At 38.1% G+C, this 27,866-nt stretch overlaps 1 protein-coding gene across 1 annotated transcript; it reads right to left on the bottom strand.

The window, feature by feature from the left end:
- Positions 1-1,622: 1,622 nt before the first annotated feature.
- On the bottom strand, positions 1,623-23,635 carry SGTB (small glutamine rich tetratricopeptide repeat co-chaperone beta). Its single transcript, XM_050912896.1, has 11 exons — positions 23,616-23,635; positions 22,193-22,319; positions 16,964-17,067; positions 16,115-16,184; positions 12,219-12,318; positions 10,038-10,142; positions 7,002-7,140; positions 6,852-6,914; positions 4,660-4,697; positions 4,329-4,412; positions 1,623-2,702 (listed from the first exon to the last, which is right to left on the bottom strand). The coding sequence occupies exons 2-11, from the start codon at positions 22,290-22,292 to the stop codon at positions 2,591-2,593; spliced, it is 915 nt and encodes a 304-aa protein (XP_050768853.1). The 5' UTR covers positions 22,293-22,319; positions 23,616-23,635; the 3' UTR covers positions 1,623-2,590.
- Between the last annotated feature and the right edge of the window lie 4,231 nt (positions 23,636-27,866).

The raw sequence follows: 27,866 nt of genomic DNA, 5'->3' as shown, positions 1-27,866 counted from the left end.
TGAAACAATCTAGCCTATTCATGGCAAAATAGACTTTAGCATAAATGATGCCTCTGTTCCTGGTTTCAATGGAAAAGCATGTAATGACAGCTCCTGTTATGGGTTTCACTAGTTTTTTTTATTTAGGCTATAAAGCCCTTTCTGTTAATATACAAGAAACAAAGAATGTTTACAAGTATTGTGCTAGTTGTAGCACATTCCCAAAGGGTTTGCTAATGCCATCAATGTTTTAATAAATATTCTGGTTACATATTATCTGTAGTGGAGTAAAACCTAAACATGACAATATTGTAGTATGTGAAATGAAAGTTACCACTCTATAAAGATGATTTCAAGAGTAGTCTTCAGATAACTAACCAATGCTTCATTCCATTTAACCTTGGGGATAGTTCTCCCATAAATCCTGTAAGCTATAGGGCTTGTACTTGACAGTACAACTTCTACAGCCAGTCTTCAAATATTACCGTATTCTGTAGTTCTTAAGGAACTCTCAAGAGGTTCTTAACACTCTTTCACAAGTAGAAAGGTAACTGACTGTATGAAGATTGCTGTAACAAAGTAAGGATAGAGTGTGAGAGATACTGCAGTGCTGTCCAGTCCAGTCTGGATTTATTGGTTCCCCTTATCAAAGTTAGTAAAACTCACTTTGAGCAGTTGAAAATATGAAAGAGAGAACTTAAGAGTAACTGTGAAGTTTAACAGGAGATATGCTAGGAGCAATGCTTCTCTCCTGACACAACACACTACTCCAAGCAATGTCTGTACAGTAGTTGCAGCCCACCTACAGCCTCCATCAATCCTTCTTGTAAATGGTATCCTGTCCTATTAAACGTAACTGAACTTAAGTAGCAGTTTTCTTGAATGGATTAGATTCAGGATCTGAACTACCTCTGAAAAAAGATCCTCTTAGGGATTTTCTTCTTTGTCATCAGATGTTAAGTCAGAAGATATTACTTGGGAATGTATTTAATGTAAAGCTTAAGTGACTCTACGGCCTCAAAAAGGCAGCTACAGCAACTTACATAGAGAATTTTAAAAAGCATTTTAATGCCGTGTATAGGCAAGCTCTATTGAATAAAGTATGAAATGTCTTAAAGTTGTTTAAGTTGCTCTATTAAGCTTTACCTCTTTATTCAACAGATGGTAATATGGATTTCCTACTTTGTGTTTTCCCCAATTCTTTTCATTTCTCCTTGGATCCAGCCGCATTTTCCCCTGTTTTAGTAGGGGAAGACTCATGTAGTAGATGCACAACTAGCATTTGTTAGAGTCAAGTATGTGACTTAGCCCCAAATTTTGCATTTGCTTCTACTTGAGGTGCTCTTTTTTGACCACAAGATGAATGTGATATGAAGTCTGAGGTCCAGGAGTTCCTGTGTATTTCTACACAGGAGTAAAAACAAGTGTACCTTGTACCAGAAAGCAGTGTGAACAGTAAACAGAATAAAAAAAGTTAAGAGAATAAAAATACAGAAAAGCAGTGGTCTCTGAAAGAGTAAGATTAACTGAGCAAGAAAAGCCAGGGTAGGAACATAAATACTATAGAGTGGAAAAATCTTTAACTTGGCCATATAACCATCACTTAAGACAGATACATGTAAACTTTTAAAAAAATCCTTAATTGTTTAAGCCAGTGATTTACCACACAAGAATAGAAAGAGAATCCTTCTTTCTAAGGCAGTTATTTTTTGATAAATTTTCAGTACTAATTATTGTACAGTCACAGGATCAGTTTTAGCTTATTACACTTAAGAATTTTAAGCTTATGTTAAATACTGCATACATACAGAATGTAATACAGTTTGCCATGCCTAGGAAAATAGTGCCATAATGTTGACCTCCAGGGCTACCGTCATGATTTGAGAGTACACATGGCAGTAGAAAAGCCTAAAACTTCTTAATACTCTTTCCTTTCCCAAGCCAAGTTCCGTTTTGGTTTCTGTGTATTATCCTACTCAGGATTAGTGTCTTCTCTTTCTCTACAGTTTGTGGTACTCCTTCATATGCCATCATCTCCCTCCCTCCTGCCCAATGAAGTTGAAAAATAATATTTCATGTTACTAATGATAGCCCCTTCACAGGCTTGAAGAAACAGACTTTTCAAGCATTAGTTTTAAGTATACTCCAACACTGATTTATGCTCATTATTAAAGGGCACATCAGATGGGCCTACTGTGTCAATATTTGACAGAGTACAGCCATAATGATTTTCACCATAAGAATAACGTGGCTTTTACACTAGGATTTTAGAATTAAGCTGTTATGCAAGATCAGCCCACTACAAAACTCCTCCCCACTCAGTGGCCCTGGAGATCAATCTAATGCACATACTGAAAATTACTTGTACTTAGGGAGTTTAATAAACCACCTATTTAGTGTATTAATTTTCAGAGGAGTAACTATACATAAACGATATGTTCCAAGTTATGTGCAATAGATCTGTTTAACAGATTTATTCTTGTTTGCAAACACGCACAGAGAATTTTCTGTCTTCTATTCAAGCAGAAGAGTTACAATGGTGCTTTTGCTACTAACTATGGTATGCATTTTTGGGGTTATATACCATTCCAATTCACATGCCTCCTTTAAGTCAGGAATGCTCTTCAGTGCTGCCACTGAAAGACCTGCTCCGGACATGATTTCTCAGTTGCTCTATGAGCTCTGGATTCTGCTGCTGTATCTGTTGTGCAAACTGCTGCCCCCTGTGTTGAACAGTTTTAAGCAAAATCAACAAGTGAAAAAAACTGACAGCAGCATTTGTAAGAAAACAGGATATCCCAATACAACTGAAAGGTGCATTATATGAAAGTTAAGACTAAAGATAACTTGCTGTATATTCTTAATCAAGATATTTGTAGTATTATGATTTTTTCTGGTTAAAGTATCTCCAAACAGGATTATCACTCGATCTTCATTTTCATTCTTCAGGACTGTTACTTCTACTTGATAACATGGAGGAAAAAGTATTACCTTACTTGGTAAAACTAAAATTTAGCAACAAATCTGCTCCAGTGATTTGCTCCCTTCTTTTTGAGAGGATCCATTCTAGTTGTTTAAGATAACTACTCTTGTAGTTGAAGAAGTATATAGAAATACATATAGTTGAAGTATAAGTTGAACCTTATATTAGTTTTTCCAGAAATAGTGTGCAGCTGCCAACTTGTACTTGTGAGCAAGACATCATTAGTAGAAAGCAAGCATACAATTACACCTTTATGTCTTGTATGACTGAAGTAATGACAGATCCATCTCCATAACCATTGTAGCTTAAGAGTTAAATTAATAGGGGAGATTAATTCCATATAAAAGATAAGCATAACACTGGTTTACTAGAAAAAGCAAGTAAGTACTACATACCAAAAAAACCCCCACATGCTGTATTCTACATTTTATTACAATATTAAGCTAAGTTTATGGGCACAGAGATGTACGGTCCCCACCAAAAAGAATCATTACTTGCTTTTCAATACTACTTCATGAGTAGCCTGGCATGGCTTCTCTGTAACTTCTGCATTTTGCCCAATTAGCAAATTATCAAGACTCCTTTAAACCACAGTACAGGTTGAAGGAAAGCTACCATTTTCATAGATCTAGGTGTAGTACATGGGTTTTGTGAAAACAGCCCCTGGTTTTGTGGGGGCACACTCCTGTCTGTGATGTGAATTATAAATTACTTTTGCCCTAAAGGGGCAAAACTTAAAAATAGTTTGAAACAGGCTAGAATGCTGAAATAAAGTAAAATTGTATGCCCTTTAAGAGGTCTTGCCATATAAGCAAATGGCATGCTCTTGTGCAGACTCTTCCAGATGGATTATCATTATTATACTATAAAAGCCTTGGGTCCTGGTTTTTGTAAAAGCTACTCCTCATTACACTGAGTTCCCTTAAGCCTCTCTAGTCTAAATGGAGGGATGCCAGAGCAGAACTTGTTGCAACCTGTGCTAAGTAAATCTGTAGCTTTTCTAACTAGTGTCTGGGATATCAGGTAGTAAATTTATCAACACAATTTGAAAGCACGTGTAGGATTACTTAAAGATTTAAAGGAGCATTTTTACAAGTGGCATTTAGAAAGTAAACAGTGTATGAGAACCAGAAAGTGAAACTCAGCACGCAATTCAGTCATTCCAGTTGATTCCAAGTGGAAACATACAAAGCAAACAAACAAGATAGTGGAAAATAAGTCTTCAAGTTCTCAGTTTTAATAATAATCAGGCATACAATGGGGACAGGCCACAGTATAATTGGCTTGACACTATCCCTTTTAAATAGATGTTGCACAATGATGCTCCTACAAAGGTAACAGTTAAAACTATGCAATTCTTACTTACGCATGGATCAGGCTGGACAAATCTGACAGGCCACCAACACCCGCCGCAGGGCCACCAATGGCGTTTGACATCATCCCTGACATCCTGGAACAGTTAGCACAGTGTTGGCACTGGGGTATGCAGGGACCTTTACAGTAAGCAATAAACCGTAGTTCTTTTTTGAATTGCTGGGAGGAAATAAGCTGCAAGAGGAAGAAACTGCAGTAGTTTTATTTACAGTAAGCAAAAATAAAATTACATTTTTCAGGAATACAGTACTATGCACCTTTTCTCTTATTAATTCAAACCCCTAAAAACATTTGTTTTAATGGTACTCCATTTTAATACTTACAATTGTTGAACTTGAGGATTCTGCATTAAGCTTGCTGCCTAGAATAGACAATATATAGCTGAAATTATAACACATTTACTACTTAGGTATCACTGAGGAAAATGTGGGAAAAAAACCAAAAAACCACATGCTGTATTCTATGTTTTATTACAAAATTAAGCTGAGTTTATCTGCACAGAGATGTATGATCCCCAGCAAAAAGAATCATTACAGGAACATATTTCAAGGATATGAAGCTGAGACAATTTGTTACATGGTAGATAAAAAATAGCGGTTACAGATTCAGACATGAAAAATATGACAAGACATTAAAAATAAAAAAACAGTACTAGAAAACTAAAAAATAAAATAACTTAAGACTTCCAAGGACAAAGGTTTTCTATTGGGCTTTTTGGAGAAAGGTCTGTATTTTGTTGATTCCCAGCCTGAATAAATCAGTTTTGCAATTACTGTTACTACTGGGTATAAACTCTTAATATTACAGCCACAAAATATTGCAGAGTAAACCAGAGTGTGGACTTACTTTGTAGCATGGTTTTGTGGTAACATATGTCTTCTGTGGTAATTGCATGTCTTCTTACTTTATAGTAAGCATGAGGTTATTTAAATTTCTCATTCATAAGCTACCTCAAAAATTATATTGTGTTTACCATAGTGTAAGGGTGTATACAGACAGACACTACAGAATAAACCAGGTGATGTTTTAAAGTTAGTAACATAATTTCTACAGAAATCAGTGTCTGTATGAATACAAGACCAATAGGCACAACGCAGTATCTGCTTATTCACTCTCTTATTGAGAGTGAATAAAAAAACTACAAAACCCAGATATATACAATATTCATTTTATTGATCAATGTATGTCCACATATATACCTCAAAAGTAAATCAACTGTTTTCTCTAGTCTACGGTTGGATTTAAAATGCCAAATTCAGGTCAATTCTATGGGTAATACAGGTATTTTTTTTCTTTCTTCCATCAGGAACAAGTCTGATCTAGGTTAGGGGCCCAAAATGGAGGCTAGAAGTAACTTCCTAAAGGTCAGACAGTGAGTCAATTTTTTTCCTTAAAAACAAAACAAAAAACTACACCACAGGAAAATAATTCATTCGTTCCTGGCTGAATGCCCTGTGTTCTATCCACTTGACCAGGCACCTTCTGGAAGTGATGCAAAAATCCTTTCCCCATACTTAGCTCCATATTGAAGAGTACATCTTTGACTCTAAACAGATGCAGACTGATTAAGTCATGTGGCCAGTGAAGTGGTACACAGATTTCCAGTGCTATTTAATCACTAATGCCATCGGAGAACTCGCTCAGTGCTATTTAATCACTAATGCCATCGGAAAACTTGCTCACTTGTTCCTTGCCTACCATCTCTATTATTTGGACCACAGTACTGGACCAGATGTATTGATCTCTCTTGCATGCAGTGCATTTCCACATGGAAGCACTGGTTGAAATGTCCTGTCCTAATGAAGCTACCAGAGGGCAGTAAAGTTTTAACTGAGTTCTCAAAGGAAATAAGTATTTTTTGCATTTTTTTCTCCAAATTCCATTCTTCAAAGTTAATTAATACCATTTAGCTAAGAAAGCCATGCATGGAGAAAAACTACTGAGGGACAAAACCACAATTTGCCATTGTACTGGAAGTAAAGGAATGCACTATATGTTACTTATATTCATTGTTTGCACATCTCATGAAGTTTTGCACACCTAAGGATGTCAGGGGTAATTTGAAAGAGTAAGAACAGAAAAGTCTCTTGGGTAGTTCTCCCCAGGCAGAGTTACTTTAGTCTTGGGTAGACTGCATCTGCATCAACGGCTATTCACTTAAGAGGTAATTTCTTTGTATTCATTGTTAACTGCTATGTGGAGAATAGAAAAGAAATTTTCACCATGCTGTTGACAAGTGGTTTACTATCATGCCATCTACAAAAACAGCATAGCTAATCTATGCACATTGTTGTTCATAAGTGAGAGAATCAATTGGAAATAAGACAGGCGGTATAGGAGATTTATGCTTCACTTCTTGTTTTGAGTGTAAAATGACTTAGAAAAGTTTAAATTCAGTATAATGAAACCATAGCCATTATAATAAGCATTAAAATTGCTTGTGTTATTAAACAAGAGTTGTTCTTAAAACTTCAGTTTTAAAAACAGTATAATGTAAAGCTTGAAATATACTCACCATACTAATGAAGGCAGGATTGTTTATCAAGCTTGCCATGTCAAAACTCAGTCCAGTTCCAGTCTACAAACAAATTGCAATTGAAGATAAGTTTACCTACAAAATTCCAGTTAAAACTATTGTAAATAAATAGATACAGAGCTAACTTACAGGACTGGACATGTCTCTTAATTTCTGTTCTGCTATTTTCAAATTTGATTTATAAGAGTCATTCTCTGGATCAAGATCCAGTGCTTTTTGGTAACTGGTAACTGCTTCTTCATATTTATTCACTGAGGTCAGAGCCAACCTAATGTGAAATAAAGAAATCTTGGGTAGAACACAAATGACCATCATAAGATAATGATACATTTTCTGTTCTAAGTAAAACAGTATCTCACAACTAATTTTTAGCTTGAGCACTAAGTTAAAGCAAGTGTTGCTATTGTGCTACTACTCCTTAGTGCAAGCACTTGTTTTTGCAGAAGAGATGATCCCTCAAGAACTCATCTTGTATTGTCTGTTCCATATACATGCAAGTTTCATTAAAAACTCCTTGGCATCATCAAGTGATTTAGTCTGTATTTGACAGCACAAGCTGGATCGAGTATCCATTACTTTTTGCATAAACTCAGGAATTCCTCTAAGTGTCTCCCCCAGTCCTTTTGATCCAAGAGATTATTCAGAAGGGTACATGGGTAAGTAGGATGAAGATACTCTTAACATGAGTTCTGCAGCTTCAAGAAACCAAATATGGGAACCACAAATTTCAGCATAATAGATTTTTGTCTTAGGATCAGTGCAAGGTTCTCCTTTTGGATTTTCTACTTCAACAGCTTGACAAATGGGTTATACAGGATAGTAGTAACATCTGTAAGATGCTGTAAGAAACCCTTGTATCAGGGAAGTCTGCTTAATGTTTTGAAAAAGATTCTTCTCCAGCAGGTCAGGAGAGCACAGGACAGATCTACTACTTTTGAAACAGTATTTGTTTTCAAATTCAATTAGCTACTACATTTAAAACATCATCTTTCTTTGAGCTATTCCAGAAGTCCATCTAGCTGCAGTTTCAATTCTATCATCTTCTACCGTATTTTCAATTTATACTGACCGCAAAACTGAACAGATCTTTTCCACATTTTGTGAAAGATTTGTGTAACCCACATTCAGCTATTTAGCACCCCAGTCCCCCTTTGATATGTGCTGAGCTGCACAGACTGAGTTGATAAGCCTGTGCTAATGCCCACTAACAGACCTTAGTCTTATCTCAGGCAAGAGAGCTCAGTGTGTTAGATACATCAGTCACAGCCATTGCTCTCAGTGATGATGAACTCAATAAGAGTATGAAACTCCAGGAGTTTCCAGTAATGCTCCTGGAGGAACCCACGCAATAGTAATGTTTTTCTCTCTTAACACAGTTACTGCCATAAAAAACATTCTCCCTTTTGGCCCATTAACTTGCCAAAATAGTTTCTGACCAGACAAGAAATGCAGTCCAGTATTTCTGTGATGCAATCGTGTTTTTTTACAGAGAAAGCATGTAAAATTCTGCTTCTTGGAACACAGTACAAGTCAGAACAGCGGGCGATAGTTTCTTTGCTCACAATTCCTACCCAGACAAGTGCTCTCTCAGGGTCATGCTGGAAGTATCACTTTAACTGTCTACATGGCTCCCATCTCTGTTTATTTCTGTGGCACTTCTGCATCTTTCTGTGACATACAGAGTTTCTGCCAAATCCTGAGAAAAACTGATCTGACTGCATTGTGTAGTCAGAAAACACAGCCTTCTCATAAGGACTTTTTGTTGAGAAGGTGGTTTCTGCACTTGGTTTTTTTCAGTTATTACTAAACAAGCACTGTTTCCTCATTCAGCCTATGCCAGATGTATTATTATATCCATCTGCTGAGTTAAGCAATGGCTTGTAGCTCAAAATATATCCTCTATCAAAACAATCAGACAATCAAAAAAAGAGAAGCTTGATTGCCCAAGAATGATGCCACTTACATTGTGTATCAAAAGGCAAACTGGTCTTACACCCAAAACTCTAAAATAACCTCCAATTACCAATTAAATCAGCCTGTACCTTCCCTGCATCTCACTGAAATCAGGGGATCTTGTGTTGTGCTATATGAAGAAACAATCTAAAGAGAGTTAAATAGGACAAAACCAATTCAACAGTCCCTAAAATTTCGAAGTGAGTTAATCATCTCAAAAGCCAGTCAGGCTACATTTGTATTAGTAAAATAAACTGTATCGTGGGAAGTTTTCAAGTGATAGATTTTCATCATCTTTGATCTTAAAGAAATGCGCCCTGGCATCATTTTGTCCCAGGCCAACAAGCATTATCCCAGATAATTTTGGGGCATGGTTCAGAATTTAACACAGGCCAACGCAATTTAGCAACAGGCAGTTTGGATGTGGCCACTCCATACTGCAAACTACATTTTAATAACATGGACATGGGCCATTTTGTGCCAGCTGACCCAATGAACAATCCCAAGCATTTTTTAATTTACTAGTATAGATATAACCTCAAAAGCCTTATGCAGCATTCAGCCCACACCCACAATGTGTTTGATTATTGAAAATGCAAAGCTCCACATCTTGGAAGAATGGCCCTTCACTCAAGTAGATACCCCATTCAGAACATTCCTGACATTTTTTTCAGATAGTACTCAATCAGACCCACTGCCTAAGGAGGCTATACTGTTAATCTCTCAGACATGACTGAGAAAAACTAGCAAAGGACATAGCTTAGTCTTGCTAAAATATCTGTTTCCAAAGAGCTACTGAACAGAAAAATTAAGCCTCTATTCCTGCTAGTGTGAAGCCCCAATACATTTAGGTTTCTGTTCTCTAACAGCATCATTAACAGATTCACTGTTCCAACTGCAGAATTTTCATTACTCATAACTAGGTAGGAGGTAGAAAAAACACGTCATGACTTTCTAAACTAAATTTGCGAAGTTGATAAACTGAAAGAAAAAAAAATTGCGAACTGAGGAAATCAGATACAAAAATGCTGAGATCAACCACATATATAAAACTTAAAGCTGACAGCCTGATAGGGTCATCTTCAGAAAATTGCTACACTTTCAGAACAAGAATGTCAGCTAAGTAAAACAACCTAGTTCCACTTATTTCAGAAAATCTATGGTGATTTACACTTCGATCTTTAGTGTTTACTCAGATTTGTATTAGCTTACCCCATTCTCCCATATGCTTTGCTGTACTTTGGATCTATTGCTATGGCTCTCTCACAGTCCTTTATTGCATCACTGTAGTTGTTGAGCTTACTTTGAGCAGCAGCCCTAAAAGGAAGACAGGAGGGAAGGGAGAGAGCTTTGTCAAAAAAAACAGTAAAAGAAAAAAAAACAAGCTTAGATACTCACATGTCCATGACTAACTTCAGACTTGTTTAATCTTACTGACTTTTCATTCACTATTTAGGCAAAGCCTCAGCTTTCCTCAATTAAGTACGACAAGCAAATGTTCTGAATTAAGTATGTGCTTAAGTGTATTGCTAGACTAGGGCTTTGGAGAACACGCACTCACCTTTGAGGACACAAAGGATAAATAATTCTAAGGAACTGTTTTAGATCCAGCATATGACTATGCACAAAATATATCATAAAACCTATTACAAGAAGTGAAACTCTCAAGTAGTAGTTTACATAAAATCATTGTTTAAGCAGAAGTATTTTATACAATTGGCATTTTCCAGCAAGAAGTATAGTTTTACTGCCATTCAAAGGAATGCTGTGATTTTTCCCTGCTCAATTTTTTAGCAGGCAACTCATGCTTGCAGGTAAATCAGGACAACATTTCTCAATAATCTCTGAATTACTAAATTACAATTGCATCTCTATACTAGAGAAATACTAAATGTTGTGGACGTTTATACAATAAGATTAAAGACTTGCCCAAATTAAAAAGGACATTGGAACAGATTAATAATCAAAACTTCCCCAGTTTGAAAGGTCTCAAAATACTCTAATTTGTTCTTCCTTGATTAAAAAACTGTAGCAGAAATAACAATATTTCAATTGCATAAAGCATTCTTTTTTATTAGGAATGCTATATGCTACAATCATCACTATATTCAATCCTTTCTCCTGTGGCAACCTCCAAATTGCATGATTTTTCTGACTTTGATTAAAATAAGATAAGCATAAGGCCTATATTATTCAAATACTGCATCACCCACAAAACTCCAAGCAACTGCCTGTCTTCTTTTAAAAAACTTCATACGATACTGTGCTTACTGACATCAAGATTAATTTTGGTCCTCACAAATGTGATATGTGATGATGTAACACACAGTGTGAAGTATTTCTGCTCTTGCCAATTACAGGTTTGGTACTTAAGCCCATTCTACTGAGGAAACTTTCAGTGATTTTGGAAGGCTTTTGAATCTGGTCTTGTATTTCCATTTTATACCTAAAATCACTTATGTGATCAGTTTTCTCAAGGAAAATTGATGACTTACACTTTGAACTGCCATCTTAAAGATGTAAAATATTAGTAAACTGTGCATTTCCTTTCTCTTTATGCTTGCCACGAAACACTGAATCTTTCACTTGTATTTATGACAAACTAAACTCTGGAGTAATGGAAGCACAGCTCCAAAAACAGAAAAATCCACTGGCCCCAAGGCCAGACTGACAGCACTTAAGTTAATCTATCCTTCTGGTAACAGAGGCACTGAAGAATGTAGAGCAGAGTGGCTCTAGAGGCAGGCTAGTTCCAGTAGGGCTCATAGACTGTACTGCCTTTGCTCTTACGCTGGTCTTCTGGGCAGTATACTGAAAGAGCATACTTCTGCTACTGGGTTAACATGCCCTTCCAGACTGCATCTGCTCCCATATCACTATGTCTTCACTATGGTGAAGAATAGATCTTACAATGAAACTACAACAGCCTTGTTATTTTTCAACAGGTCATGCATAAAAATGCTGTGTATTTATACAATGCTTGAAATCTCAAAATGGTATTCCCACATTGATGACATTTTTTCCAAGGAAAGTCAATACTAGGGGAGATAAGAGATGGCAGCTGAGTCACTAGAACACCAGAAAAAAAGGCTCTTGCTACTCTCAACAGACTGGGAATCACAGCCTATGTTACGATTTAATATAGACAACCTAACTCACAAAAACCTGACCTCAAGTGTTACAAGTAATTTTAAAGCCCATATTACACCTTTAACTGATACAGATATGCTGAATGAGCTCACTTTCGCTTTAGATCTTTTACAAGTTTAACATGATAAATTTCTGAATAGTGGTGTTTCTAGCCTCATGGTGTTTTGATCTACTTCACAATTTATCTTTAAAATAATGTTAATGAAGTTCAGGAATGAAAAGCGTGTATTATTTTGTTTTTACCTGTTGCAGTAATAGACCGCATTGTTTGGATCCAGTTCTATAGCCCTAGAATAACAAGCCACTGCAGCACCGTAATTTTCTTCTTTCATATGATTATTACCTGAAATAAATCATAAAAAGCTCTTTAGTTAAAAGATACAGTGCTATGTATGAAAGAAATACAGCAGCCACATTATAGCATCTATATAAGGTAGTTATGACTGCACTTTTTTGAGATACATTCTTTTAAATAGAATTGGCATGGAATAATGCAAATAATAATATCTACTATGTCTGTAAAGTTTATTATGTACATTATAGTCCACCACATAAATCCTCCCCTTCTCATCTTGCTATTTCACACTTTCCAGCTAGTTTCTGCTGTTAAGCAAAGATCACTTTGTTGAGAAGTGTAATTGTAATTGCAGTTCCACTGTAATATAGATTCATCAGTCTTAACTATCTTTGCAAGCCTCATAATCCAGTAGGCTATACGTTAATTCCTTTTTGGTCTCATTTTCTCACATGTCCCAACAACTTGCTTGTAACTATCCATATAACATGGAAAATCAAACAAAAGCAAAACTAAGCACATAAGCCCCACTTTTGTGATGCCACATAATTCATTCATTAAGATAATGAAAAGTATGTATAGAACAGGGAATCTAAAATGGTTCAGAGGTAACATTTTTCACCAACAAAGCTCAGAACTTCTACTTTATAACAAAGTTCAATATTTCACATTTTTTAAGTCCAGTGAAAAAAACAGAAAAATATAACTTTTCTGTGGAAAGAAAATTCTGGAGTAATGTCTTTCAAAACAGAAGATCTTACACATTCTTTCCTCCCCAACACAGGGCAGTCCTGGTAGTTTCTTTCTTTCCTGATGACAGAGTAGTAGAGAAAATGTCCTACTTCAGAGTGCCCAAGGTTAAGGTTGTCCCTGGTCCTGTGACTACGGATCTTTGGCCTGCTAGATCATACAGAAGCCTTGGTTTCCCAGAAACGTCAAGAAATTGTCAGGAAAATTATAGACTTCCACTGACTTCCTTGTATTTTGGCAAAATATTTCAACTATCTCCCCCAAAATAGGCAAGAGAAGAGAGGTCAACAGGTTAGTACAGATATAGATAACTGCATAAGCAAAGGCTGGAAAAGTTCAGTCAGTGCAACATTTTGTCTCTGACAGAAAGACAAGACTGTGGAGCAAGCAGTCCTAGGTGCCTGTACTAACTGAAAACAACTATACTTGCATTTATTTGTGAACATGGAGAGCTTAATAAACAAAACCAGATTTAAGTAACTAAGTATCATCAAGGTAGTACAAAATCACCTCTTTCCAATAGTGATATACTAGACTGTAATTATAGTCAGCAATCCCTGCCAGGGAGAAGGCAAACTGAAACTGTAATTGCATGTATACCTTCAAAATATACACAGAATGTAACCATATCTGTCTCATTTCTACAGGCCCACCATCTACACATCTTTCCTTTGATCTAAGGTAAAGGTCTGTATACTAAATCCTGTTGTCAGATAAAAGACTTGCAAGTTAGCCGCACTCAATGAGATTGCAGCAGTTAACATTTCTCTAAAACAAAACTGCCATCAATGACTATCAAAGTTGGAATTTCTGATACTGCTCTGAACTAAACATGACCTGAGGTGCAGGGCAAAGTTGGAGCTAGTATCAGTGGGTACATTTCTTGCTCTCTCTCTCTTTCCAGCTCAAAATTGGCTAAAGGAAAACAGAAAAATAGCTAGACCTACTATTTCTGCTGAGATTAAGCAATTCAGGACAAAAGGAAAAGCAACTGTAATATTTTATTTTAATGCCAGACAAAAATTCTTAAGACAAAAAAACCCCCACAAATGGTTATACTTTTGAATGTGTGTCCTCTGTAACGAAAATAGTACCTATTGTTATAATTTATACTGAGGTAATACCCAGATCTTTTCAGGATCAAGCCACTGTTACACTATATAAAGCTGCACATAATCAATCTATGCTCTTACATAGCTTACATTAAGCCAAAGTGTCAAGTGATATACAAGGGTAGGCAAGTAAGTTCAAGTATTTACTAGCCTGGAGGGTACATTATGTCCTGGTTTTATAATGACCAAGAAAGAAAAGTCAACTATCTGATTTTGTTTTGCCATTCATTAGTCAATTTCTACAGGTACTAGGGCTGGTTTGAGGGCAGAGGAGGAGCAGGCTGGTGGCCACAAAGGTGAGGGAAGTTATTCCATTGGTAAGGACACACAGATAGAAATGAGGAAATGACAGAGTTATAGAATTACAGTATTATAGAAGCTATGGGTCAAATGGACTTCCCCAAGTTATCTAATTAATCTCCCTAACTCAGGGCAGAAAATACTTACAACTGAAAAGCATGATAGTGGTGATAAATAATACGTGTGTGAAAATGAGGAGGATTAATATGACAGAGCAGCATTAGAAAATAGGACAGGAAGTTTTAATTTTATTATGAAAAATTAACCAGAGGCATTTCAAGCAGTTCCAAACTGCTTACTAATGCCCCTGATAGCTGATGCTTTACATGGCCCTTTGTTGAAGTTTAGATTCTTTCAATTTTTTCAGTAGAGACATGGAATTGCTTTAGTAGCACCACACAAAGACTAACACATAGCACACATTAATTTCATTTCCTCAGTCTATTTCACAAACCCCTGTGGGCTGACAGATGACAAGACAGAAGTCACGGATTTAAAACAGGTATTGCTGTAACAACTACACCTGAAAAGTGCCGAATATTCTTACAGTCCAATAACCATACTGAGTGCTACAGGTATTCTTTACTTTCCATGAGCTGGCAGTAATAGACAGCAAAATGAAAAGCCAGCATGCACAGCAGGTATGTTACAACTCACAAACTAATTTTCACTTGTGACCTAACCTTATTTGAGCTCTTATCCTTAGAATTAAAGAGCTAATGAGCAACTTCAACAATTAGGAAAACTAACTTTCAGAGCTAGTAATGGACTGCATTCATGACTACAGAAGACCAGTTTTAAGATAAGACAAACATGGAACTCATTCTCAAAAACAGTAGAACTTTTCCCACATCATTATCCTGAAATTTTTGAGAGGACTACATCTGCCTTGCAATTAGAAACTTACTTATTTTTTCTATAAAACTCAAATATCTGAAAATCCAGCAGGTCATAAAAAATGTGATTTATAAAGCATCAATCCACCTGATAACAATTCATATCAGTTATTAGTGCTACATGCCTTTTTCCCCCCCCTTCTTTTTTGGGGGGAAATAAAATGGATTCCTTCTTGGGTAGCATTAGCAAAGACTTTTATGGTACAGCTGCTTTTCCTCACATAACAGCAATAACATTTATCAAAGGGAAAATAAACAACTAGCTTTTCTGCACTTTTTATAGAGCACACAAATTATTTCACATATGTGAAATACTAACTCTAGTAAGTTCACAAGAATTTTTCCATTGGCTTCAGCTGGGTCAGCTTTTTACCAATGTTTTAATATTCAGCTAGCACATAATCCTTGACATCACATAACCTTTTCAATATTAAGTAGAAACTTGTATAGCAACTCCATGGACAAACAGAGAAATCTATACTATACCTAACAATAACTGTTCATTCTTTAAAGCTTCTACTACTCAGGAGTGTTGCCCAGGACTTCACGTGTTATCCCTTAGTTTTTAAGCAATCTCCTGAGCAAGGGAGAGAATAGACTATATTTTCTTAAACCCCAGATGGCACAAATCACTTAGCCCTCTTACAATACAACAATCACCAGAGAATATAAGCTTATGTTTTTGTGCGGGGTGTGTGTTGCCCAGCTGCTATAATATCACTATCCATGATAACCCAAAAATCTTAATAAAAGCATAAGATGTTTATTCCTATGTTTATTACAAACCTTCATCCTTCAGTTGGTCAGCCTTTTCAACATCCTCTGGTAAAGAATCTGAGAGAGGCAGCACGTCATTCTGTATGTAAACAAATCAAGATTTTTTTCATTAAAATATAAGCCCTGATTTTATTAAAAACTTCTTTCATCCTGGGCAGCATGGTATCAACAAGCAACCAGATTTTCTGTAGTGCACAGGAAGTATGAAAGAACTAAACATCACTAAAACATTCTTAGAAGAGAAAGATAGCTTGCTTTCTACTACTAAAAAAACCTTATGGCTCACCACACATTTTAAGGAAGTCAAGGGGAAGAGAGCTGATATGTCTCTACAGTCTTGGTTTTCTTGCTTCTGACTCTCCTATTTGCCATCCTGGTGGTTCCTGTGCTTCCTGTACTGGGCATCCCAGATAACATGTATTATTAGTACACATTTTTGAAGTTCCCATTTTAAGGTTAGTGTTCATGGAGATGTTTTTAAAACTGAACAACTAAATTATTTCCAGAAGCGAGTGAGAAGCATCAGCAGACTACAAATGACCTCAGGCACTTCGCAGACATTTATCTCTGGGAACTGCAAAATGCTTAACTCAAGGATAAAATCCTTCAAGTGAGAATGACACTTCCACTGTTCAGTAATTTTCTATATAGAATTGTCCTTATCTAGCTGAAATTAATTCCTCCCACCACCCCAAAAGATTCTCATTCTGCTAGCTTTTATGGAGATTTCACTTTTTTCCTGTTTTCCTTAAGTTTCCACATCGTTTTGACCTATACAGCACTTGAAGGTTGTGTATACAATATGAAATCGTAGCACATATTGGCAGAATGACTCTAGAATCTAAATGAAATTCTTACCTTGTGAAAAGAATTTGTGAATATTTCTGTCAAAAGCTGTGGAGGTGCAAGATGAGTATCTTCCAGGTTAATCTTAAACACAGTCTCCAGACACTGAATTGCAACTTAAAAGAAAAAAATAAAAAATGTAAGTCACCAGTTTCTCAATAGAAGTGTAATTTCACTAATTTATTTATAAAGCTGTGATTCACTTCCTTATTCAGCTAGTAAAAGCAGCTCTTTGGAACATACCATAAAATAAAGAGAGGCTACCTGATCCCCATAGAATTGACTTGCTGAAAAATAGTATAAGCTATACAGAATCCATACATAGTTCAGCCACTACTCTTAAACCAATTTAAAATGTCTATTTCAATTCTTTCAATCATTTAATGTCTTTTTTTTGTTTAAACATAAAAATATGGGGATTTAACAAAAGCACCACAATTCATAATACAACTATGCATGTCACACACCCCACCTCAAAACACCACAACTGCCATATATTTGTCTGGCGCAACAGTTGGAAGAAAATGGCTCATCTTTACTGTAAAGAATAAATGCAAGATACTTATTACTCTTATCTTTTTTGGGAACAAAATATATTCATTTGAAGACACTGTTTATTAATAAAATGCTTCATTAATCACAAGCCTTTATCCTATACAAAAATATATCTGCAGTATCCTTTCACATGTTCTGTTGTGTAAGGATTAAATGGCCCTCCCAAACCTGCAATAATGCAAATACACTCACAATAAGCAATTCTAAAAAAAGTAGAGCCAAATACCTAACTGAAGTTTTAAATGTGCTCACATATTTTTAGGCAAAAGAATATTAATGACAATTACTGTATACAATTCTGTATATATATGTATTCTGTTAATCATAGTATCTTGAATTATGTCATTATTTTCCCTATCACCTTGAGAATCTAGTCAAATGTTTTTATTAAGGTATATCATCTAAATGTTTTAGACTGAAAACTGAGGAGGAACAAAGAAGAGTCTTTGTAAAGCCTAGTTTGAACAGAAAAATGACTTTTTTAACTCGAACTATAGATAACCAGGAGTAGCTAAATTCAAATTAAGTACCAGTAAAAACTGAATCTTAGAATTTAAATTGAATTTCAGTCCAATGTCAATATAATAAATATAAGCTGAATTCTTATTTGCATTATAATGAACCTGAACACGGATCCAAAATCAGAAAAGTAAAATTACTGAAAGTTAACAACAGTAAGGCCAGTTTGAGGAGCCTATTTTCTACGTCACAGCTGTGAGAAAGAGGGAAAAAGTAGACTTGTAAAATAAATAGTAAAACCTGGAAGATGTAATTTTTTAAAAAACTCTGATAACACACAGTAGAAATTATTCAGAAAAAGTCAAGTATGATACAAAGTTAATGTTGATAACATGTAACAATTGAATACATTGCTAATTAGGCATACAACTTGCTCCTGTAACCTATAAATGCTAAAAATGTATCAATTTGCCAGGTTCTAAATTACCCAGTAAGAGTGCTGAAGGATTTGGGTTAAACTCCTTTATCTCCTGCTATGCGGAAAAACTTAATTCTTGTAAAGTAAGGACTGATCATGCTGAATTCTGAATTATATATTAATAGTACTTATTACTAGGCCTACCATAAAATCAGTGGAATTACATATCTTGTTTTTCCTTATATGACTTAATAGAAAGCCACTTGCCATAGTATACTTCCCAATTTTCCCCTCAAACTTATTTTCACCTACAGGCATTCCCTTTCCTGAATGCCTCACCTCATTTGTAGTTTTGCATAAATTTAAGATACAACCTCCTCCTTTATCCTTCTCAAGGTGTTAAGTCTGTGACACCAGCTCTCTATCATACAGGAGACTTTTGCAAATCACAGCAGTGCAAATTATGCTTAAACAAAATAATCCTGAGTATAGTATTACTACTAGTAAGCATTTCCATGAAATAATCAGTTGTTACGGTGAACTCTCACATTTCTCCTTTAGCTGAAAAATGGAATTTATAATCCTTATAATCTATCTATCACAGGTATAACAAAATTAGGAGCTCTTATGGGATGAATCCATAGGTTAGACTAATAACCACTGGTTAACATGCAAGCCAAAAATAGAAACCTGTGTAAAAATAAACATAGCCAAAACAGGAATTTTCCAAATCAGAAAATGTATTAAGTTGTGACAAGATCAGTAACTACCCTGTTTTAATGTGACATAAAAACCTGACCCCAGTAAAGTCAAAGGAGTGAAGACTTGTTTTTGTCTGAAAAGTATCTCAAGAGACTAGACTGCCAGCATCTCACTATCCCACTATCAAAGTGAGGCACTGTCAACTGCTGCAAGCTCAATATCATCAGTAAGTTGGGAAAGACTTGCTGCACCATGTGAGCTACTAATAAAAGATTTTTCCTGTGTCTGACTTCAAAGGTCAAAGTTATCTGTTCTCTCTATTATCTCCATCATCACACACACTTTCAGAGGCCTAGGCAGTTGCTGAAGCTTGTACTGACAACCTTGCGCACCAGTACAGATACCTACCCTCCCTCACACAAACACCTACTACCTGACAACAGGAGCACTTGGGCTATGCTGGAGCCCAGCTCAGCATCCCCAGTGCCGCATAGCTCCAGGATTTTTTGCTGTCCAAGCACAAGTTGCAAGCAACATCAAGGCATCACAGCAGATATGCAAGCTGTTGATCACTGAATAATGAATATTAATTGGGCTGCTGAGGCCCCTTTAGCACTCATCTTGCTTCATCTTACACATAACCTTCCCCATCTCAAGTATTACATGCATCCCTTGCCTTAAGGGGTGCATTCCACTGTTTTGGAAACACTGCCTTAGAGAAATTCATTGCGGTACATTGATCTTAGAAGTAAGAAAAAAAAAATCACAGCCTTGTGCACGTTGTAGGGAGCTTCTGCTTTAATCCCACAGAAATAGGTACTATAGACAAGAAAAAAAAAATAGAAACTGTAAACAGGACAGAGAAATAACTGCCGTTGAAACGCACTGTCTAAAATATAACTTGGAAGAAGTGAAGTTTCTAGTTCATACAATAGAGTTGAGCATTAACCACCAGAGATCTGTATCACTGCTCTAGATCCTAGATTGTAGGGGAGTATATTTCTCCGGTCTACCTTCCGATTACTGTGCTTTCTCAAAATAAGGCATTTTTATTCATCATGGAAGTACAAAATTCCTAGGGAAATTGACACTAACATTGACATCGCTATATAATTCAAACATGCAGAATGCAGGTTATCAATATAAATAGAGTTTGAATACATGCTAGACTTCTATTTTGACAAAGTCTCAATTTTATTTGTAACGTTCTAGCTCTTTTTGTTGTTTTGTGGGGAATGGGAACTGTTTAAATTACTTCCTGGCAGAGACAATCATACAGTGTTTTATCTTTCCAAAGACACCAAGTAGGTACATAAGATACCAATGAAAAGTATCAGTCAAATTTTTTCATCCCTTATGTCACCACCTAACATTAAACACTTCAATAGGTGGGACTTGGGCTATTGCTACTCCACATGCGCTAAAGATATTTTGCACAACTAAAATGAGTCAATTATTCAGAATGCCCGCCTCCTATCCTCTAACACATAGCATATGGTACCATGCTTTTGGCAGGGTACAGCTCTAAAATTAGGATTTCATATCTGTATTAAAATGGTAAATTTTACATCAGCATTTAAGCACAACTGAGGTTTTATAATATTTTTTGTTCAGAAAACAGAATCTTAAAATTGATTCCTTCATATAGACATTGGCTAAGGCTGCTCTAAGACATGTTATCAGGTAAATTTTCAGTCATAACCCAATGTTGATCAGTTTTATTATAAAAACAAAAGGTATACGCTTCATCTCTCATTATATGATTTCCAAAAACATGGCTTTCTTTCATCAGCTGAACATCATCATAACCTGATACAGGTTAAATTCATAGATTTTCAAATGTACAAATGTACCACTTTTCAAATGTACAAAACGCTCCAGATTCTGATGTAAAACCAAATCTTTTGGCTTTTATTCTTTTGGGAGCATCCTTTGAATATCATGATACGAACGTTTCTTTCTTACATTAGTGAACAACTATACTGTAAAACCAATAGACACTGGAAGGAAGCACACTCCAGGTTTATCTTTTTAAGTTTATCTTTTTAAGTCCTCTGAGAAGCAGGACTTGCTTTGCACCTCAGGAAAGTCTACTTTCCACACCTCAGATTTCAGATAACTCAGTGATCAACTGCCTGGATGTTGTTTATTGCACTGCTGGTCCTAGACTTCCCTCTCTTACCTCCAAATTCCTCCTCTGGTTGAGTGATACAACCAAAGACTGCTTGAAACAGTGCAGAGGTCTTTCTTTTAAATAGATGCTATGAAAAGCTCATTGCAGAATTAAGACTTTTTATTCTTCTCTTGCTTAATTCCACATTGTGATACCACCTGCCATGAAGACTCCAGGAATTAGGGAAAAGGAATAAGAGCAGTGTGAAGGAGAAAGACAGATACTGTGAAGTTACAAAGACTTAATGAATGTCTGTCAACAGAGGAATACACACAGAAGTCCATTTTCCTGTAGCTATGTCTACAGATAGATGGACTTGGATGTATAATAGAAACTATACCATTCTGAAAATATTCACTACCATGCGCTCTTTTGAATCACTATTCAAGTGAAAAAGAAATGCAAAGCATTTATTTTATCTTATCTTCCATATTCTTAGGATCTGTTAGCCTTCCCTCATAAATTACGTGGAATTCTTGCAAGTATGAAACAAGAGTTGTTCCCATATACCAAAACCAATATATGGTAATTGTTTTAGTTCTTCTGTGGCCAGCACAGCTACTGTCAAACAGAAAATGCAGAAAGAAACCAAACATAAAAGAGAAAAAGAATCAGCAGGCAAAAATTTATGGGACACATACACAAATCATTACCATAGTCTGCATTATAGCACTGCTTAGCTTGGTGTGATTCAAAGCATCTGTTGCTCAAAATTAAGGTAGTACAGATTTTGTAACTTTAGAACATTTTTTAAATGGGAGAAGTTTTAAAATTAATAACCTCAGAAACATTAAGATCATGATCTTATTCACAGGTAATATTTGGTGGCAGTTTCAGTTAGGTTACTCCAGTTACCTTCTATGATAATATACATCAAGCAATTTAACACATGGGTAGGTATTTTTTATATATATATAAGCACTCTGTCACTTACCTTCCAAGCTTTCTTGTTCATCTGCAGTGAAAGTATCCATCTGACTCTGCTCTCTCAAGAACTGGATGACTGCATAAACCAAGCGTTTGACTGACGACATTTTGAAATTGATGAGTTTCTCCTATGTCTTAAAAACAACAGGATCTCTTACTTCAGAAAAATGAATTCCTAGAGTATTCCAACCTCCCACTGACCTCAGTAAGAAGTACACACAACACAGAAAAACTTACGCTTCACTAGAAAGACTAATGAAGCGATGCCTTGAAACAAGTAGTTAAATTGTATGGATTAGGGAGAACTCCTACAATCATCTAGTCTAACTATCAGCAAAAGAGCACAGATTTCCCCAGATTCATTCCTTCAGGATTGTTCACTGAGGCTAAAATAATTTAGCAACTTCTTTTTCTTTTTTTTTTTTATAGTTTGGATTCCATTTCTAAGACATATGCACTTGGAAGCAGGAGCACATGCTGAAATCAAAATCAATCAAAAAGCCACATTGATAAATATAATGACATAAAGAAACACACTTTAATAAAAAGTATTCTATTCTCTGACATTTTGCTGCTGAATGGTTTATATTCACTTTGGACAAAAAACTGGAACACTGTGACCTCAGTGCACACTTGTGATTAGTGACACTACTGGCTCAGTCTGATTTGCATTCAGCATCAGCTGAGAGTTACATAACTTTGAGGAAAATTTTAGTTCCAACTTTCCAAGTTATTTTTCCTCAAACCATTATGATTTAAAAGGGCACAATCTTATGCAGTCACCAGGGGAAGCAGGTTAAAAAAGAGCGTTAAACGAAGGGCAAGACCAGGGCCAACCCTCCCTGAATTATTTTCTCTCTACAACCCCCGAGCAAACCGATGTGCAGCCAAACCCACGCCGAGCAACCGCCGCCGCGGAGACAGGGGAAAGGCGGCTCCTCGCCAGAGGGGCGGCTGCCGGGGGCGCACAGCGGCGGCGCCCGCCGTATTCGGGCTCCCCGCACGGAAGGGCCGCCGAAGCGGCCGCCGACACGCCCCACCGGACGGGCAGCACGGCGTCCCGCTGGCTGGAGCGCGCCCCCACAGACACGGGCACGGCCCGGGGCCCCGATCCCTGTCCCCCCGCACCCCTCCCCCGCCCACCTCCCGGTCCCGCGGCAGGCCGGGGGCCGCTCGCTCAGGCCCGGAGGACAGGTCTGCCTCGCACAAGCGGGGCGCCCCGCCGCCCGCGGGCCCGCCTCGGCACCGCGGGGGCAGTGGCTGCGCCGCCCGGCCCCTCCCGCGGCCTCGGGCCCACCGAACGCCCAGACGGGGCCCGATTCGCCCCACCACCGCCGAGCTCCGGGGACGAGGGGCTCCGGGAAGGCGGCGCGCAGCCTCCTGGCCCCCGCAGAGCTGTGCTCGCCACGGCGACAGGGCGTCACCCTTACCGTGCGAGACGCGGCGAGCCCCGCGGCAAACGCTGTCCCTGTCCCCGTCCCTGTCAGCGCCGCCGCCGGGTGAGAGAGACAAGGGGCGCGAGGGCGGGCGCGCGCGCCGCCGCGGCGGGAGGAAGAAAGCGGAGGGGCGAGGCGCGCGCGCCGGCTGCGCGCGCTGGCGGCGGGCGCGCGCTCGCTCGCTCCGTAACGGCGGGAAGGGCGTGAGGAGGCGGCGACGGAAGCGGCTGCGCAGGTCGGCGGCGAGAGTGAAGTGGCCCTCCCTCCTCCTCCTTCTCCTCCTCCGCCTCCCCATGCTGGCCTTGTGCGCGGGCGCGGCTCGCAGGTAGGCGCGGAGGGGAAGGTGGCGCAGGGAGGGGGGCGCTTCACGGCCAGCCGCGGCGGGCGGTCTCCGGTGTGGGCGCTACCTGACTGGAAGCCGGGAGAGCCCCGAGCCGCCCGCGGCTGACGGGGAGGTCCTCGTCCCTCGGGGAGCCGGGCCTGGGCTGTGGCCGGGCGTCCTGGCGTGGCGACGGCGGTGAGGCCAGGCTGACCCCCGTGCGGCCGGGCCGAGGGGGGAGCTGCCGGGCGGTTCTGAGGAGAGAAACGTCCGCTGGCCTGCGGGGCGGGCGGTGGGCTGCAGGTGTGCGGGGCGTGCTCCGAGGGGCCAGGCAGACAATAGGGCAGGAACCTTTACAGCCTGTGGGGGTTATTGCCTCAGCTCCTGGCGTGTTTCCCGCAGCCTGCCTTCCCTGAAATAACCTCCGTTATGTACAACTTCCAGGTGGGCAGGGCGGGTGAGGCGAGGTCTCCGCCTTGTAATTCTTGCACCGAGTATCAGACGTACCGCAGGAGGAACAGGCAGGAAGACAATAGAGCGAGGGCTAAGGGTTCTTCAGCAAGGTGTACGTGAAGCGAGACGATGCAATATGTTTTTAATAACTTTATGAAAAGGTGTGTCACTATTTCACATCATATGAGCAGTGAGACGGGTACAAATATATTATCGAAGGGTTTTAAAATAAGGGATTGATTCTTTTCTCTGTAGTGAATGCTAGCTCTAAGTGGACCCAGAAGACCAGTGTGGAAGAAGGCTTGTAGGTAGTTCTAGATGGACTAGACAAATGAGCATCATTGGAGAAATTGAGAGGGCAGAAGAATATAAGCAAAGGACCAGATTTAATAGGAAAAGTAGAAATAGTAGGAGGGTCACAACATAAATACATTGTGGTAATGAGAATGGAGCTGAATTTGAGCATAAAATGAAGAAGATGGTTACCTCTTGTGGACTTTTGACAAATTACAGTTGTGTGCTTACTGCATAAAACATACTATTTTTGTCCTATTTCACAGCCTTTGTTCAGGTTGAATTAGGATTGAGGGGTAGTAGCAGTTAGAAAATGAGATCCAGAATCTTTTCTTTTCATAAGGCTCCTGCTGTTGTAAATTAATTGACCAGTTTATTATTGTTGAATGCAGTGCACAACTATTTTCCTAATATACATTTACATTCTTTTTGTATAGTCATTTTCACTGTTCTTCATATTTTGTGTTGACTGTCTGTCTTTGTCCTACAGATTTTTCCAACAAAAAGAAGGAAAGGAAAGAAAGGAAAAGAAGGATGGAAGTTTTTTTCTTTAGAAAAAAATTAAAAGGTGTATGTTTGCAGTTTGCGTTTGGAAACTAAAGATACCTCCTTTTCAAGTAATAATAAAGTATTGGGTATTGATTCAAATATTTTTTTCATCACATGTTTTAAGTACAGCGGGAAGTGATCACTGCACTTTAATTGTGATTTTTTTTCCCCAGTCATCATTTGAGTGTGCCCAAATAATTGTTTCACAAAAGAGAGTGATCTTGAATGCCTAATAGTGACCTCTGACTTTCAAATGTTAATCAATTGGTCACAGAAATGTTGAATAGCAAAGATTCTCAACTTCTATTTTTCCCAAGTGCATCCTAACATGAGATAAAAATGACAGTTCTTAGCAAGTTTCAAGTATCATGCCTTACATTGAATAAAACTACATTAAGGGTTTGATTCTTTTGGTTAAAATAGGCAGCTTTTGGGAGGGAGGCTATTTCCAATTAAATACTTTTCCTATTGGAATCCAAAAGATTCAAAGATTAATATTTAGTTCAATAAAATACATGCAAAAAGGTAGGCTAAGATGTAGATTAATTAAGTAACCACAGTAGTATGTTTACTTTTTGAGGATATTCTTAGAAATGGAAAAAAAATCTGAATAGAAGTAGACACACTGATTTAAATAATTTCAGTGTCCTAAAATAATTCTCTGGAATTCTTGAATTCTGGAGTCTTTCTTTGAAAATCTTCAAAATCAGGTTTTTAATAGGAAAATATACATACATGGACTCTGGAAGAACTAGAATTTATAGTTAAGTTCTAATTTTAGATTTCCATCACTGGAAAGAAACTCTGAACACTGGCTTTTCTCTTGTTGAGGAAGTAAACCAGCAAGAAACGGGCTGGGGGAAAGAGGCAGGAGGAGGAATGACATTGGAAGGCAAAGAAGCAGGAAGAACTTTTATAGTCGCTTTCTTATTTCATACTTACCACCATAGTGTGTGCATATGCTTTCATTAAACTATCGGGTCCAACACCTCAGCAATGGCAAGGACCAGACAGGACACTTGGAGCATTTTTCCCTTTCCCTGTGCTCCGTGAACTGCACAACCTCCTCTGTGTACGGCAGCAGCAATTTTTTCCTGTGGTCAAAAACAACAGCTGCCACCTTTCCAACCACAGCAGGCTCCAGAAGAACAGTTTGTCTATTAGACAGAGTTTGCAGAACAAAATTGTTCGCTGGACTGGCTGAGACAAAGATGTCGGGCTCAGAAGGATTTTGTGGACTGAATTTGACCCATGGAGCACCAGTTGGACCACACTAAGCAATGCAATTAATGTCTTTTGAGGACATACCTGTTCTATCATTCTCTCTATAAACGAAGAAATGCCTGGCTAGGAAAGACTTCTTTTAAATGGTTTGGGTTAATTCAAAAGTCTGTCATTTCTTCTACAGGAGCCAGGGTCAGGTACTTTGGAAAGCATGTAAGATAGGATGAACATTCAGTACTGTCTTTTCAGAACAGTCTAGGAACTGTTCTGAACAAAACAAAACCAGTTGTCTCATATGATCTTATACAAAAATTTGTCCAGCAATACCTTTTTACGTTGAAACTGCCTCTTAAAACTGTGTTTCATCTCTTCCTGGGTTATGTCAGAGGCAACGGGGGAAATTGGTCACTGTTCATTCTCTTCATGATTGTATGAATCTCTGAAGTTCTTCCTCTGTTTTCTTTCTTTTTTTCCCCCCAATCTGAAGAATCCCAGTCTAGTTAGTGGTTCTTTGAATGGAGTCCATTGCTCACTGCAGCTGGTTGTTACTAACTCATGATGACTTGGTAGAACAGGAAGAGGTTTTGGCAGGTGGGAGAACAGAAGATGAAAGAGTTTGTAACTGTTGGGAGGATCAGAACTGCACATAGTATGTGTGTGCTTCTTGTTATTACAGAGTGGTATAATGAATCTTTGTGTTTTGTTCTCTGTTCCACCTCTACTAAATCCTATCATTTCCTTCTTTTCAGCTGCTTCTTAGCTGATGTTTTCATTAAACTGTTATGTCTCCACAATGATTAGATCAGCTCACAGCTCATCACTGTGTATATAAAGTCCGAAGCGTGTGTCACTTCACATGTATTAAGACTGACATTGACTTTGTTAGTGGTTTTAAACTTTACTCAGCGTTGTGACATTCTTTCACATCTTTTTGTGCCTGCCTTTAGTACGTTGCATTATCATCAGTAAATTTTGTCACTTTATTAATCCCAGCTTTTTGTAGATGAGGTGTAAATATGTGAAAGAATACAGAACCCAGCATGGAACTGTGCGGGTCTCCACTGGTCACTAGTGCCATTCAGAAAAATGAGCAGCCATTTCTGTTTATTTCCTAGCTTTTAATTATTTATCCATAAGAGGATCTCCCTTCTCATCACACAGCAGCATGATTTCTTTAGGACCTTTTGGTCAACAGTCTTTGGAAATCAAATAGGTTATATTAACTGGTCTCTGTCTATTGTGACTTCTTCAAAGAATTCCAATAGATTTGTGAGTCAAGATTTCCCGCTGTAGATGAGACTGTTTTCCAGTACATGTTATATGTATTTAGATGAGGGAAGGCAAGGTGAGGATGCGGGGAATTACATTTATCTCTGAGCAAAACACAATTGGGGGTGGGTGTGTTC

Source organism: Gymnogyps californianus, chromosome Z, assembly GCF_018139145.2.
Source record: "Gymnogyps californianus isolate 813 chromosome Z, ASM1813914v2, whole genome shotgun sequence".
Classification (NCBI taxonomy): Eukaryota; Metazoa; Chordata; class Aves; order Accipitriformes; family Cathartidae; genus Gymnogyps; species Gymnogyps californianus.
Note: the sequence above shows the minus strand (reverse complement) of the source record. Positions and strands in the feature narration are given on the sequence as shown.

Coding starts and splice junctions, on each gene's coding strand:
- SGTB (XM_050912896.1), bottom strand. CDS start 22,292: ATGTCGTCAGTCAAACGCTTGGTTTATGCAGTCATCCAGTTCTTGAGA. Junction 7,141..10,037: donor AAAGCATATGGGAGAATGGG/GTAAGCTAATAC, acceptor ATTTCACATTAG/GTTGGCTCTGACCTCAGTGA. Junction 6,915..7,001: donor TAAGAGACATGTCCAGTCCT/GTAAGTTAGCTC, acceptor ATTTGTTTGTAG/ACTGGAACTGGACTGAGTTT.